Genomic DNA, 16,426 nt, shown 5'->3' with positions numbered 1-16,426 from the left:
ACCTTCCTCTCTCACTCTTACTTTTTTCTCTCACACACACCCCTTGGCAGATCATTCATTACTTCATAAAAACATGATTGAAGTGATCTCTAATTATATTACAAATACACAATCAAAGGCTATTTTAACCTGCTGAGTTGGGTCTTTTTGAATATTTTACAGAGGTTAAAGGAGTGATCGTAAAATATAATCACCAACTACAAATCAAGTGGCAAGTCATTGAATCATTGGTAAAGTTGGAAACATATTACACAGAGGCTTAAATACTAGACCATAGCTATCAAGATTAGCATCAAATACTACTGTAGTCATAAGATAGAAGAGAAGGCAAAAATGTTTATGTCCAACATTTATCTCTTGCTTGCTTCTAGATATTAGTTACTAACGAAATAAATTAGTAACACATTATTTATTATATGTGTTATAATAAATAACACAGAGACCAGAGCTAGGAGTTTAGCATTGCTTTGTGAATCCAAACTGCTTTAAGCTGAGGGGGTTACTAGTTTCAAAAGAAATAGCCAATCCCTACCATTATGGGATCATTAATAAGGTGAACTGAAAAATTGTCACCATGGTATGGAGGCCACTTAATTCTGTTGTTCATTACCTATTGCCATGGCAACAGTCTATAATGAGCTACCCAGGGATGTAGGTAGATCGAAAAATACATTCTACATAGTAGCAATTTTATTTAAAATTAATCGGAGGGTATGAGGAATTGAGAAAATATTTAGCAGCAAGAAAAAGCTCAAATGTGTCGGGAAAACTAGTGCAAACCAGTAGAATTCTTACATTTAAGTCTAGATTTTTTTTTTTTAAATTGGCTGATGGTCTTACCAATGCTGATTAGTATTAAGTGTTTTTAAAAATCACTTGCCTGAACAATTGCCATTAGTGTAATCTAATATTTGGCGAGGTCACACTGAAAGTGCATGGCAATAGATGTGTTTATTTGGGGCTCTTAGAAGGGGGTTAGAAATATAGTTATTTTAATCAATCCTTTGAGTAGGTCCCATTTATTACTTAACCCTGCAGAGGAGAGGCATTCCTTTTGTGAGCTGCATAATTTTGGTGTCCACTCGCCTACTGAGAGCATGCATGCTGAGAATAGGATTATTTAAAATATACTTTGAATAAGATGCTTAACTATGCAAATGCATGCATTAAACAAAAGGAATTGAACTGGGTGACATTTGTCAGTGTGTGTTGGTTCCTTTCTGGAAATAGCTTGTTTGGTGGTTTGGATGTCACACTGTTATAGCATAGTCACTTTATTTCCACGATCTGTATGGTATGGATGTGCAATATCCACTGTGTGTTCTATTTCCAACCAAATGTGTCACGAGGTATGGCCAAAGAGGATGAAATGTAAGAATCTCCCCCAAAGTAACACAAATGACTAAAAATAGGAGCAGATGAAACTTTCAACACTCTCATCCAGGTCATCAAGTACTCAAACTATATTCTACCCCGTGTCGTCTGTCAGGATTTTAAGTTGAACTACACGTTGAAGAATTCTTTAATAAGGAAAACATGCTAAATTTTTTATGAGTGTTGCTAACTTTTAAGTGAATAATATACCAGCTAGGGCAAAAAATTATGTTGCTTTGAATGTGTGAAACACTTTGAGGAAAACTCAGGATTATTTTTAAAAACTGGCGCTTTAAAGTTGTTTTACTTCTGAAAGAAGATCATCTATATAACCCTTCATAGCTATTGTTTCCATTGCTGAAGATACTTTAGAAATGATAAAATCAGACTGCTAATGGTAAGTTCTAGCAGGTGTTTGTGGTATGAAAAATTTCCAGAACAAATAAATGCTCCCCATGGTGAGAATGCACATCTCATGGGCCCTTCAAGAATCACTTCTGGCCAGGCACAGTGGCTCATGCCTGTAATCCCCAGCACTTTGGGAGGTTGAGGCCAGTGGATCACCTGAGGTCGGGAGTTCGAGACCAGCTTGACCAACATGGAGAAACTATGTCTCTACTAAAAATACAAAATTAGCCAGGCATGGTGGCACATGCCTATAATCCCAGCTACTAGGGAGGCTGAGGTAGGAGAATCACTTGAACCCGGGAGGGAGAGGTTGTGGTGAGCCGAGATCACGCCACAGCACTCCAGCCTGGGCAACAAGAGCAAAGCTCTGTCTCAAAAAAAAAAAAAAAAAAAAAAAGGAAAAGAATCACTTCCTGTCCCGAGCATCTAGAGTTCAAAGTCTGTGAAAGAAGTCAATTTCCAATGCTCTTTCACTGCCCTTGCCATCTTAAACCGCAAATATCAATTGCCCTTGCTAGAGAAGGTGAACTCTGCTATTTATACTTAGTTTTGAAACATATTCCATAACAGCTCTTCTGTTGTTTTCAACAAATCCTTCTCCTTGAATAGTGTTTTTGCTTATCTTCATATTGAACATATTTTATACTTCCTGAGCACACACCCAAAAGATGTTAAAGGACTGAGAAATGGGGAGAAGTATATGGGGTGTCATGGGAAGCCAATCCAAGAGTAAGTTCCACAGGAAAAAATATCACTCATTCTAACTCACAACGTAGACATTCGCAAGCAGATTGCCATTTTATTTTATCCTGCTCTAACAGGGGAATGGGCTGAATTTGACATGTAGGGGGGCACTGCTTGTACAAATGAAGAAACAGGAAATTCATGCCATGCACTTGGCATATAAACTGTCTTAGAGACATCTCCAGCCTGATCTAAAATAATGGCAAAGAGTTTTCCATCTGATACCATGGCCATCTTTAAAAGCAATTAGGAAAAAATGTTTCTGGCACCTGTAAGATTACTGAATCTCTTCATTCACGGGCAAACGAGCCACCACCAACAATCGCAGAGTTCAGCCAGGAAACCTGAGTGCCAGTAAAGGGCCCTAGAGTTGGAGTGGGCACTTCCTGGGCTGTTAATATAGTAACAGAAGCAAAATATCTTAGAAGCAATGTAGTAGTAGAAGAAGCAAAATACCTCAGAACTCTGGGCAAATATGTTGGTGACTTATAAACATTTGGATTAGGTCAATCTGAATCCCAGAGCTAGGAATATTTCATTCTGCACTCAGGATGTCCAAAGACTGCTGCTTCTGTGATAGGGAACAAGGTATCCCAGTTGTGAGCTGGTAGCAGATGGGACATGACAGTGGCTGCATCCAGCTGTTGCTCTCCCCTCAGAGATATAGCACACCAGGGATGAGCTCACCCACTCAAGGCTGGAAGCAAGAGCCATATCCAGGGAAATCCGACTCTGGAAAGGAGAATGGAATGTGGCTGCGAGATTAATCGACAGCGGCAACAAGTGTCTGAAGCTGGCTCGGGGACTACTGGGGTGCTCAAGTCCTTCCTCTTGAGTCTAAGATGAATTCTGGGGAAAGCCAGTGCAATCTGTTGAAGTGATAGACGTTGAGAGCAAACACTTCTGGGGCTCATTACTGAAACACTCAGGACTTACCCTTCTTATGGCTTGTCAAATTCTCACCTCTGCATCATTTGTTTTATGGGGCTTTTCTCTTCCTTGCATATATTAAAAACATAAGCAGCTGAGGACAACCAGACATTTACTTTTCTATGAAAGCAAATGGGAAATCAGTAGAATGAGGCTTTACAGAAATACCACCTGTGGCACAGGGAACACCGTTTGCTTTGCAACAATGTGAATGATGAACCTAGAGAGTTCTGGGAATCAAAAATAGAGTCTCACTTCATCTTCACCATCGTGGGAGGAGAGGGATGGGACGCAGATGTTCGGAAAACATTAGAATCATTAAAAAGGCCAGTGAGGAGTTTGCATGCAGAAGTGTTTCTGTGAGTTATTCTGTTTTGTTGTTGTTGTTGTTTCCCATGGAAAGGGAGAAAGCACCATGGGAACACTGCTTCGTCTTTTTCTTTCATGGCTCAACCCAACCCAGGCTCCCTGTTACATACAGGTCACAATAAGAAGACAATGTTGTTCTTCTGACAATGTTTTTCTGGAAGTTCAAAGTGTCTTATTCATTAGTTTGTGATGCCTATCTCTAATGCTATGTGTGTAATAGAAGAACCTCATTAGATTGTGGGTAGGAGGATGTAAGGTTATTATAATCAGTAAACATGCTAATTTATTTTATTTTTGAGACAGAGTCTCACTCTGTCATCCATGCGGGAGTGTCATGGGAACGTTCTCAGCTCACTGAAGCCTCCACCTCCTGGGTTTAAGTGATTCTCCTGCCTCAGCCTCCCAAGTAGCTGGGACTATAGGCATGTACCACCATGACCGGCTAACTTTTGTATTTTTTATAGAGATGGGGTTTTACCACGTTGCTCATGCTGGTCTTGAACTCCTGGGCTCAAGCAATCCTCACACCTCAGTTTCCCAAAGTGCTGAGATTATAGGCGTGAGCCACCACACTGGCTGGTAATATTTACTAATGCCTACAAATTCTTCAACATTCTCCCCACCTCCACATCATCATCATTCTCTGAGCCATGACCTTTGTGGTTCAGTGGAAGCAGCCACCTCCTAACTGCTTAACCTGCATTCACCCTGCCAGCCTCCTGTGTGCTCTCTGCAGGGCAGACCAGGAGGCCTTCTTATAAAGCAAATCTAATGATAACACTCCTCAGCTGAAGACCCTTCAATGACTTCCTGCTGTACTCAAAGATCAAAACATTGAGTAAGCATGCTTACAAGGCCCTTTAGGATTGGCCCCAGCCACCCTCACCAGCTTCGTCTCACATCATACTCTTCTTCTGCCACTCCATATATTGGCCGTATTTCCGTCGTTCATACTGCATGCTTGCTCCTGCCAGAGGGCCTCTGAGTAAGTTCTTCACTCTGGACTCCCTTTAACATGCTCTTCAGCTGTTAAGCCCTACTCATCTGCAACTGCTCACCATTTCTTCAGGAAAGCATCTCTCTTTGTGAAGGACAGACACTCGGCTATCTTAACTAATAAAACCATATGCATAACACACATGCAACCTCAAAATCACACAAAGGTACGCATGGCAATTTCCACTTTATGAAAATCTCTCTCTCAGCCTGTCCTGTGCTGTCCCCAAATGCTCCCTCTCTCCCCACCCCATCACCTCTCAGAATCATAAAAGTCAGAGGAAACTTTACCTATTTTCATGTCCTTGCAGCTGAAGTGGTTGAGGTGGTGCTGGCTGGGCGACGGGGCTGTTGGGGGTGGCTGGGCTTGGCTGGGCCAGGGGACTCTGCTGCGCCAGGGGACTCTGCTTCTCTGAGCTGGGTGCCGAGGTGGGGCTGTTGAGCTCTGCGATGGAGAACCACAGTGGCAGATGCAGTCAGGTCAGCATTGATAAGGGGAAAGAGGTGATCAGAGGTGGTGACTTTGCCTCTGCTGATGACTCAGGCTTTGGTTATTTCCGTTTCTGCTAGGTTTTTAGATAGCAGGTTAATCTCATCAAGTTCTAATACCATTTCTGAAATTTGTAGTCTTTCATTAATGATCACTATGGAACAAGGCTATGAACAGTATCTTGTCATTCTGTCAGAAGAAAAGATTACCAAAAAACCTTGTAAAACTATGAAAAAAATAATTCAAAGGACTAAGCTCTAAAACACGCTCTATTTTTGCAGCATTGCTTACTGAGAGAAAATGGATCAGCCACCACTTTTGGCTTGTAATAAACAGTCTGAAGAGTCTTCCAAAGTGTGGATAAGGAAAGAACCATTAAAAGGAAAATGTTTTTTACAATCTTTTCCTCATCCCTTGTCAGTCTTATTACCTCACAGCCCACTGGACTCCACATTTCTCCAGAAAGAAAAAAGAACACTGGACACAAGAAGATTCACAAAACTGTTCTTTTAAATAACTGCTTCTGGACTTCTTTCCTAATAGCATCAGATTTTCAACTGAAATTGACTATATCTTGGAATAAGGGCCCAACAACAGATACATTCCAGACTCGGAAAACTGAGAAGTATTTAGACTTTCAGTGAGCAATCTTGTTTGCAGTTAATTTCCGTTGAACTGTTTATACATGTTGGTGTCTGCAGATAGTAGGTTAAAAAACAGCATGGCCATTTTCTTTTCTCTCTTTTTTTTTTTGATTGGGTAAGAAAAGGGAGGTGATCTATTAGCATTCCCCTATAAACTCCTCTCCCCCTGCCCTTTTTTCCCCCACAGTCCAAATCTTTTAATTCCTTCTCCATTTATATCAGGGTTTCCCAGACTCAGCCCTGTTGGCATTTTGGGCTGGGTAAATCTTTCCTGTGGGCGGCTGTCCTGTGCATTTTAGGATGGTTGGCAGCATCCCTGGCCTCCACCCCCTAGATGGCATTACCAAGACAGTCAAAAACCTCCAGACTTTACAAAATGTCCCCTGGAGGGACAAAACCACCCCCGTTGAGAACTACTGTTTTATATTTAAAGTCAAGTGGCTATTTAGCCATTTGCTGTCTACATGTCAGATAATCCTAAAATGGAATTGGGGGCTGAATAAAACAGAAGGTACCAAGTTGAGTGAGCCCATCAGCCTCTGTGTGGGACACTCATCAGTGAGCTCCAGAAATGGAATTCTTCAAATGGTTGATGAGTCAGCAGCCAGAAACTAGTCATGAACCCATTGTCTCTGGAAATGGTGAATTTTCGGTGCGGGGATGTTCACAGCTCCATGACCCTCTAGGGCATGGTTATGAACTGTGATGTTCACTACTCTTCTGAGCCTCAGCGGGGAGTCCTTGTACAGATAAATTCAAAAGGCTCAGTGGGAATTTTAAATTCTTACCAGATGCAACATTTTCTAAATGAGCTCTCTTTATACCACAAAACCTCACGTTTTCAAAATCAATCTGACTTTGAAGAATCCTCTAGAGATTTCCTGTTAACGTAAATATTTTTTTCAGATTTGTAACTATCACCTCTGTTGAATGAATTCTGACTTAATATAAGCATAAAAGGGGGAACCCACAGGGAACGACTGAATAACCTGGTGTCTCAGAATTCACACTATTTGCTAAAAGGCGAAAGATTTATGCGATCTGAAGAGAAACCGGAGTATATGGAATTCACACTATTTGGCCTGCAGTGCCACATAGCTTGACCTCTGAATGAGACAGGTACTGAATAAACATGATATGGATTGCAACTGAGTGTGAGTTTTTGCAAAAGTAGAAATAATAATCAACCTCTGACACTCTGACACCACAGTGACGGCAGGCAGGTGCACTCCACGACCCTGGCGGGCAGGCTGAGAACAGCCGGTGAGTGTGTCCGTGTGTTGACCGCCTCTCTGCAAGGCTGCCTCAGGCACTCACCCTCCTGAGGAATGATGCGAAGGGTGACACTAAGACCTGCATCCTTGATGAGCTTCACGATGTCAGCGTGAGGCATGTTGATGATAGACTGGCCATTCACTGCTAGGATCCGGTCTCCCACTTTTAGTTTTGCACAGCGATCTGCAGGACTCCCATCAATGATGCGTCCGATTTTATGGGGCACAGCTAAAAAAACCCCAACAGAAATAGGTATCAGGGACATCACCAATACATGTTCTTTCAGTCCCAGCCCCAAAGGAAACAATGAAATGTCAGAATTCCTTCCTTCGTTAGTATATTTGCCTTTTGAAATCACACTAATTTCTATCAAATGGGGTCCTGTGCATACTACTGAGACCAGTTTCTAAATTCAAGTCCTTTGCAGTGATAGGCCAATTCCAAACACAGACCAGGGGTTCTCAAACTTTGGGGTGATCATAATTAACCTAGAGTTAAAAAGACAGCTATTTGGGCCTTACTGGGGACCATCTGAATTAGAATGTCCAGGCAGGAGGGGAGGACCGTGAGCTTTCTAAGAAGCTCCTAGGGAGATTCCAATATATATGAGTGTTTGAGGATCACATAGAACTTTGTGCCCCATGAGCTCGTATTCTAGAGACAATAATCAACAATTTAAGAAAGCTACAATAAATGACAAAAATTCAAGTTCTTCCCTTTTATTATTTTATTGAGAGGAGAAAACAAGGAAGGGAAGAAATATGTGTTAATATGGATATTAGCCACTTGGTAAAGAAGTTATAACCACCTTCCCACTCATGTACTAAGCTTTAAAGGTTGATGTGTTGTCACATCTTATCTCTTCTTTCTGATTTACTTTTACACGGTGCTGATATCTTGCTAATGTCTGATATATAATGTATTTATTCAAATCTACAATGCCATGGATGGTAAGGCATACCTTTATTCTATATGCCACAGGAAAAAAAATAAAAAGAAACGCTGCTAACTAAATAATGATGCTCCATTGACTATAAGATGCTCTCCAACTGTCAAAATATTAAAATATAAACATGTTTAGGATTGGTAAAATGTTATATGTCTTTTAAAAACAATGTACACTTCTTCTTTTTTTTTTTTTTCTGAGACAGAGTCTCGCTCTGTCACCCAGGATGGAGGGCAGTGGTGCGATCTCGGCCCACTGCAAGCTCCACCTTCCAGGTTCACACCATTCTCCTGCCTCAGCCTCCTGAGTAGCTGGAACTACAGGCACCTGCCACCATGCCAAGCTAATTTTGTTTCGTATTTTTAGTAGAGACGGGGTTTCACCGTGTTAGCCAGGATGGTCTCGATCTCCTGACCTCGTGATCTGCCCACTTTGGCCTCCCAAAGTGCTGGGATTACAGGTGTGAGCCGCTGAGCCTGGCTTATTTTCTTTTTACTATTTATTTATATGTGTGAGGAGAGCCACATACGTGGGAATACAGATTTTCCTGGCAGTTTGACTTCAGTGTAAATGTTTAAGTACCTACCAAGATAACTATTTCTGGGGTGGACATCAATAGTATACAATGCGTAAACTCCCTCAAGGAGCTTACCAAACTAGAAACCTATTCCCTTTCCTTTCTCCCTTCAAGACTATGAGCCCCAGCTCAGAAACCTGTCAATAACTCTGTGTTGTTGCTCTCTCTATGGAATCAGGTACTGCTTTGATCTGCAGAAATATGCAAAAATGCAACCCACCATTCAGTATGTTTCAGGGATGTCTATTCCTTGAACTCTCAATCTTGCACATGCTTTACAGCGAAAGGCAGAACATTAGTTAATAACAATGGCAAGGAAGGACAGTTAGTGAGTTAATGAGCCAGTACTTGTTCATTCTTCTATTGTGAAAGGTTATAGATAGCATATGAAAATATTGGCTGAGCCTGTGTCCCTGAAGTGAAACTCATCACGTTGGAAACTCAAACACATTTTTATTTACCATAAGCACTAATGGCTTTAACTAAGAACACCTTAAGTAGATCACCTTAGAATCTTAGGACAATCAATGTATTTTTCAAGTAGAAATATAATAAGAACTCATTAATTTACTGATTTAAAAAAATGATGTAAGCATTGCAAGGTATTTGGTTTTCAACTATAATTAGGGTGAACTTTAGTTCCTGTTTTTGTCCCCTTTCATGTTCAACAGTGTCTTGGAATGTATGGTTCATCAATGATTTAGCCTCCCTAGCCATAATGTATATATTGTTATCTGTCCTGTGACCTCTGCAAAACTACCTAACTTCTCCGAGTTTATTTTTCAACAGTAAAATTGTTATACTAATACTACTGACTTCACAGACTTCATCTGAGAATTAAATGAGTTATCGTATGTAAAGTGAGTAGAACAATGCCTGACATGTGAGAACTGATCTATAAGTATTAACAGTCATTCTTTTTATTACTATCATCTTTTAAATATTTCTCATATCACTATTAAGGGGGGTGTGTGTGCTTGTGTGTAGGTACCAACTTGGTTTCTTTCCACATTGGGTAAACCTGTAATACTGCTAGAATTGAAGGAACACTTAGCTTACTACAGGATTATACAGAGCAATATCCCCTAAGTTTCAACAGAGGAAAATAGCTTCAGTTCTGAAAGAGATGTGTTGGGTAGATTAGACAGACACTGGATGAGGTCAAGCGTCTATGTTCTCTGATTTACAAAAAAGACGATGTTGCAGGTCTCTGTAGGAAAACATCAACTTGTAAGAGTTTATTATTCAAAGGGAAATCAGCATGATTTAAATCTCTTAATCACCCACACTGAGTCCTACACATATAAACACACATTTTCATATTTATTGAATGCTATTAAACATTTGTCTTCCTACCTCTTATGAGTACCTACCTGAGCCAAGCACTGTGCTAAGTGATATATATGTGTGTGTATATATATGTATATATCCATTTAAAAATATCCTTAACAAATCATATGAAATATTTGATATCATTACAAGTTTACAGTAGAGGAAACTGAAGCGTATAGCAGTTATTAGTTTGTCCAAGGTCACATATGCCAAACAGGGCTTAGAACCCTAGTCTATCAGATTTCATAGCCTTTGCTGTTAGTGTAGCCACCACCCTGCATCTCTTGACTTTTCTGGCTCAGATCTCTAATCTATTACTTGCTTTGTGAGTATCTGGTGCTTTTATTTGATGAGTACAGCCTGCCTCTAAGCCAGGAACTAAACACTTCATAAGTGGTCCTGATTCATGGGTGAGTGGAAGTCAGGAACTTTGCTTGAAGCAGGTTCTTTGTTGCAACTGTCTTTTGACAGGCAAAGTGAGAGGAGGAGAGAGAAGAGAGAGAAGAGGAGAGGAAATTGAACAGCTCTTCAGATCCTGTTTAGTTAGTACATCACATCATGGTGTCATTCTTTTGTGGGAAGTAATTTCTTTGGGTTTTAGAAATACTGACATTTGAAATGAAATTTAAAAACATACTTCAAAACACAAATGGTATTTGGATGATTTTCTGTTTTGACTTATTTATGCCTCTGCTCTCCTCTATTACTGTAGATCATTTAAAATTTATTGGGCATAAAACCCCAAATGTTTTAAAACATAGATTTACACACACACACACACAGACACTCACAATTTGTATGCTCAACAATGATAAGCTATTACTTGTTAATTTCCAGGCAGTGTGGAACTTACTTATTTTAAATCCTTATAGCAATAGTGTGAAGTAGCTGTAAAAGTATAATAATCATGCTAATTTCACTATTAAGAAAACAAGTGTCAAAGCCACAGTTCAGATCCTTGCCTATGGCTTCAAACCTTGGGGTTACTCCTTTCTTTTTTGATATGTTGGAGGTTGAAAGCAATTTGAATTATGAAGATCAAGGGAATGACTGGTGAGACTTAGTTTAGAAAAGCTTGCTGGTTGAGACTTCAAGATGAAAGTTTCACTGTAAACATACTTACTTGCTCATGGTAATAACTTAGTTCCAAAGCCAGTTTAACTTTATTAGGGTGGTTAGAATAAAAACTAAGATAAAAGAATAGAAATCAAAATAAAAGAATGAAAACTGAAATAAATTCAATGGTAGCCACATAAAATGACTGAGTGACTTGCATAAAATGTAAGTGAGCACACAGTTTAAAAATGTATGTTCAGTAATTGAAAGTACCTGACGTGGTTTTATTACAAATGTTTTCTATTGCCATTTACTTTAATAAAAACAGTACTTGAAACTCTTGGCAGCTAACGGCAGCCTCACTTTTCCTTTACTAGGGTTTTCCCTACATGTGTAAGTGCACTGAATGTTGATGTACAACAAATCTCTGACAAGGGGTGTGCTCAGAGAGGATTCTCTGAAAACAAGATGCAGTTCCATTTGCTCAGTGATAAAGTCTACAGAGCCTATGACCTAAATGCTTTCAGTGTCATGCTAATGGAATTACAGAGCAAGGAAGAGGCCCTGACCTTGGTTTCTATTATTGGGATGAATGGTACTCATTAATTCCCTGAGAACTGATGACTAAGGTAACTGCCGGAGCATAGTCCATTTAGACAGCATGCCTTGCAGACATCATCTGTCAGGCAGTAACATAAATCAAGTCTTTGGATCAGTCTTCTTGACACAGTGTGCTTAGGATACACAGATATTTGGGAAAAGTTGCAATATGTCATTTGGCTTTGGACATACTGACATTTAGAAAGGAGACAATGTGTCACTAGTTAGAAATTTCCTTTTAATTGAAAATATATAAATTATGGAAAAAAATCCCCAGTTTTCTATGTCTTTATTCCTTTATAGATAAAACAATATTGTCTCTTTATATTGTAACATGTTTTATATTTTCCCATAGATGAATGAACTCTTCTGGCTCTGCTCAATGTACCACACTTGTTTTGGTAGGAATATTCAGAGATGATCAGTTGGATTGGATGTTCTCTAAGTGAGTTTGGAAGGGCTGGATTCTTGGGGTCTGTAGCCACATCACTACTGAAAGCAGTGATCCTCCCTTTTTTGCTGTTGGGTTCTCTTCTGGGACCTTGTATGGTTTACCCCGGCTCCTTCAGTAACTGGTCAAAGTGGGCTGATCCAGCCAATGAATTCCTGTTGTTTCTACCTTGGGTCAGTCCCCGTAAAGAAGACAGGATGTTTACTTGGAGGACTTTTCTTGCTTTGGTGATAGATTCTTCCTGAAATCCTAAGGGAAGGGATTATGAGATCCCCCTTCTCTCCTTTTTCCTCATTATTTTTCTTGCTGTTTATGTGTATTTCATTTCAGAGAAAGAAAAGTCTGTGACTCGTGTTTACATTTAATTATCTTCTTGCTAATAGATCCCACAAAGTGGAGTTATATGTGGAGGAAAGTATTAAACAGGGAAAGTGGATTTTGCATCAATCATGCCAAATTTACAAGAGGGAAGTTCCTGAAATGAGCGTAAGAAAAATAAATACTTCAAAGGCAATCGATAGCGTAAACTCTCATTAGCTCGCATTTCCATTAATTTGTGAAGGTTAAACAACATGTCATTAGCTTAAAGAGGCAAAGGAAGTTAGTTTGGGTTTAGAATCTGTGACCTGATGTGAAAATAAATGTTTTTTAAAAGTTGGATGATTCCAGTTGTTTTTCTTTCAATAATATGTGAAAATTACCTACTGTCTAGTTTAAATTTGTAGGTTGGAGCAGAAGGGGCAATTACTACATCAATCAACACATTTCGGAATAGCTTCTTTTTTTTTTTTTTGGAGGCGGAGTCTCGCTCTGTCGCCCGGACTGGAGTGCAGTGGCCGGATCTCAGCTCACTGCAAGCTCCGTCTCCCGGGTTTAGGCCATTCTCGTGCCTCAGCCTCCGGAGTAGCTGGGACTACAGGCGCCCGCCACCTCGCCCGGCTAGTTTTTGTATTTTTAGTAGAGACGGGGTTTCACTGTGTTAGCCAGGATGGTCTCGATCTCCTGACCTCGTGATCCGCCCGTCTCGGCCTCCCAAAGTGCTGGGATTACAGGCTTGAGCCACCGCGCCCGGCCAGCATCTTCTTAATAACAGACACTATGCTAGGCCCTGAGGGGAAGGCAATAATAAAGCAACACATGGTAGTTGCCCTCAAGAATCTCACTGTCTGGTTGGGGAGACCAGGGATAAACTTATAAAAATATGTAAAGCCAAATGCAAATGGCAAATACATGGCAAATGTAACGTACAGCAAAAGTAGAGAGGAGGAGTGAATTCCTGAGTCCAGGTGTAGACTGAGAGAATGGTGAGGAACAGGAAGGTCGTTCTGGGGATGAGGGAATATGTGCCCCTTGGTAAGTGGCAGTTCTCCTAGAAAAAAACTTATGAGGGTAAATGGGTATCTAATCCAAGGAGGTTTCCGGGGAGACAAGGAGAGGTGCTCTGTGGGCTGGGGTCCCTCCTGCCCTCATAATTATTGCTTCCTTGAGATCTCTGATATGATGCCTTTAGCCCAGCTCCTGTGAATGGAGCTGTGACTGGAGACTAAGCACAGAGGAATGATGCGAGATTGTCACAAAGTGTTCCCATCTCTTTAATACATGGTGGAAACTCCTTATCTGTTTTTCTGCCTTTAGAAACCAGAGCATAATATTAATCTTGCTTATTTTCCATCGCTCCCTCCTAAAAATTCTGACTTCATATGTTTTATTGTGACAAACCCATTTAGATAGATACTGTCCCTTCCTGGAATATGACAAAGTGTCCTTCAAAGGAGTTTTCTTTGTCATCATGGGGTGGAGATGTGGGAAAAAACATGTGTTTTGTATTTTAAAGTTTTTTTGTGGTAAAATTAAGAAAAAGCAGACTGCATGACTTGTTTTCCTCTAGAACGCTGTGAAATTTAGCTTTCCAAAGACGAAAACGTCTTCCCTGAAATTCATAGCCAACTGATTTGCAAAATCCAAAGTCAAACAGCTGGTGTTTTAAGGACTGCATATTCAAAAAGCGTGTTCCCCCCTCTCCCAGCACCCATGAGTCATTCTCTTGTGGTTGAACAGTTTAGCTACCCTGCAGTTGGTAATAAGCAGATGGTCAGACAGGAGAATGGGAAGAAGGGCCCATCACTGGCAATTTGGGAACCCAATTGAACTCACGTTGCTAAGGGCAGAAAGCATCCTATAGATACTATTAACTAAATGGCTGGAGAGAAACACTCAGCAGCCATATATTACTGTTTATGCTTTTATTTTATACCAATTGTTAAAAATTTGCATAGCTAAGTACTGAGAGTAAATTGGTAATTGAAAGAAATCTCATGACATTAGGAATTGTAATTAGCTATGACTTGACTGTTCTATTCTAGAACATGAGGCTGGGTTAAAATGGGTTTGTTGTTTGGAAACATTTGACAGGCCAGGGGTCACATGGCTAGCTTCATGTGACCTGGGCAGTCACACAGGCCACCATGCTCAAAAGGGCCTGGCGTTTGGTTTAGTCACCTGTCACCAGCTTGATATTCTTAATACTTTCTGAACAAGCACCTCACATTTTCATTTTGCACTAGACCCTGCAAATTCTGTAGTTGGTCTTCTGTAGATATGTCCATAACGTATTTCCTCCTTGCATCACTCCACTGTTCTTGGTGTCTGAGATGGAAGGTGTAAATGAGAATATGTTATAGCTACCAAGAAAAATCACCAATAAGGTGGGTGGTAGGAAAGGAGCCAAAACAATCCTTTTCTCTATGGGTGCATTTTCCACTCCCCTGTACATCTCTAGAAAAGGCAGTCCAAAAAATTTCTGTTAAGTATACTCTTACTTTTGATTCTTCACATATTTATTGAAGAGGTCTAAAAGTTACCTTGATTCTCTTACTCCACTGTGAAAATTTTTCTTATAAGTCACGGATTATTGTGTCATTGACAAAGCAACTATTCTTCTGTAACCCTCTTTAAGTAGATGTTAAGATAGATCACCATATTTCAAGGGGTTCGTGTATTCCTTTGATACGATTTTTCTCCTCACAGTCTGACAAAATGTCTAGACATTAGAGTGGCAGGAAGCAAAGAAACTTCAGAATAGTCATGATCCTCAAATCTGTAGGTGTGTGGGGTCTGGGAGCTGGACAGAGAGAATGAAAAAACATTTCCATTTGTAGATACACCTTTTTTCTTCTGTAGCAATACTTCTCATTTCTCTGTATGTCCCTGAAAATCACCTTGCCAACTTGTATAATAACTAGCAAGGATATCTTTTTTGACCTGTTTGGGTCTGAATGTCATGATAGAAAATCTGGTCCCACTAAGCCAAATAAATATTAACCCTATTTCGGCAATTTTTCCATTTTTCGCAAAGACTTAGAAAAAGATACATATTTCTATTGCCCAATAAAACCAGCAACTCAGGACTTTCCAATCAAGTGGTAGAAGGTGAAATTCTGTTGTTCAACTAGAGTAATTTTAGTTAGTAAAATTGTGTAGCTTTCAGCAAGCATGGCTTGCAAATAACCAAACAGCAAGTCGATTCAGTAATAATGGAAAAAACTTTAAAGAGTTATTGATGTTGGCCGGGCACGGTGGCTCAAGCCTGTAATCCCGGCACTTTGGGAGGCCAAGACGGGCAGATCACGAGGTCAGGAGATCGAGACCATCCTGGCTAACACGGTGAAACCTCGTCTCTACTAAAAAAAAAATACAAAAAACTAGCCGGGCGAGGTGGCAGGCGCCTGTAGTCCCAGCTACTCTACTCGGGAGGCTGAGACAGGAGAATGGCGTGAACCCGGGAGGCGGAGCTTGAAGTGAACTGAGATCTGGCCACTGCACTCCAGCCTGGGCGACAGAGCGAGACTCTGTCTCAAAAAAAAAAAAAAGGGTTATTGATGTTAAAATATGATAAAGGAGTTCTTCCCTGCAGGGCAGAAAAGCCAATTGCTTTATTCTTTTTACAAAACAGTTGCAAGGTTGAGGTGTGGTATTATACTTCCATCCTAAACATGCAAATCTACCTTTCAAAGGGCTGGTTGTTCAATTTTATGATGACCAATTTAGTTCCTGAATATGGGGTTCTTTTTATTTATAATTTATGACATAGCCTTATCAACTTATTACTAGAAAATACTAGATGGTTCTATTATGATAAAAATTATATAAAAGTTTCAAAATTCACATAATGTAAAAGGAAAAGAGTAAACAATCTTGTAGTGATTGGAAGTATCTTATAATTAAAACAACTTAA

The 16,426-nt window shown here is 40.1% G+C and overlaps 1 protein-coding gene across 1 annotated transcript in view; it reads right to left on the bottom strand.

Annotated features, from left to right (window-relative positions):
• MAGI2 (membrane associated guanylate kinase, WW and PDZ domain containing 2) overlaps positions 1-16,426 on the bottom strand; it is a 1,457,999-nt gene that overhangs the window by 62,202 nt on the left and 1,379,371 nt on the right. Inside the window, exons 17-18 of the mRNA XM_011927762.1 lie at positions 7,273-7,458; positions 5,113-5,266 (exon numbers count right to left, since the gene is read on the bottom strand). Of these exons, the coding sequence (XP_011783152.1) occupies positions 5,113-5,266; positions 7,273-7,458 (340 nt within the window). The remainder of the gene's footprint in view (positions 1-5,112; positions 5,267-7,272; positions 7,459-16,426) is intronic.

The sequence above is a fragment of the Colobus angolensis genome, unplaced genomic scaffold (genome assembly GCF_000951035.1).
Source record: "Colobus angolensis palliatus isolate OR3802 unplaced genomic scaffold, Cang.pa_1.0 Scaffold74, whole genome shotgun sequence".
Classification (NCBI taxonomy): Eukaryota; Metazoa; Chordata; class Mammalia; order Primates; family Cercopithecidae; genus Colobus; species Colobus angolensis.
Note: the sequence above shows the minus strand (reverse complement) of the source record. Positions and strands in the feature narration are given on the sequence as shown.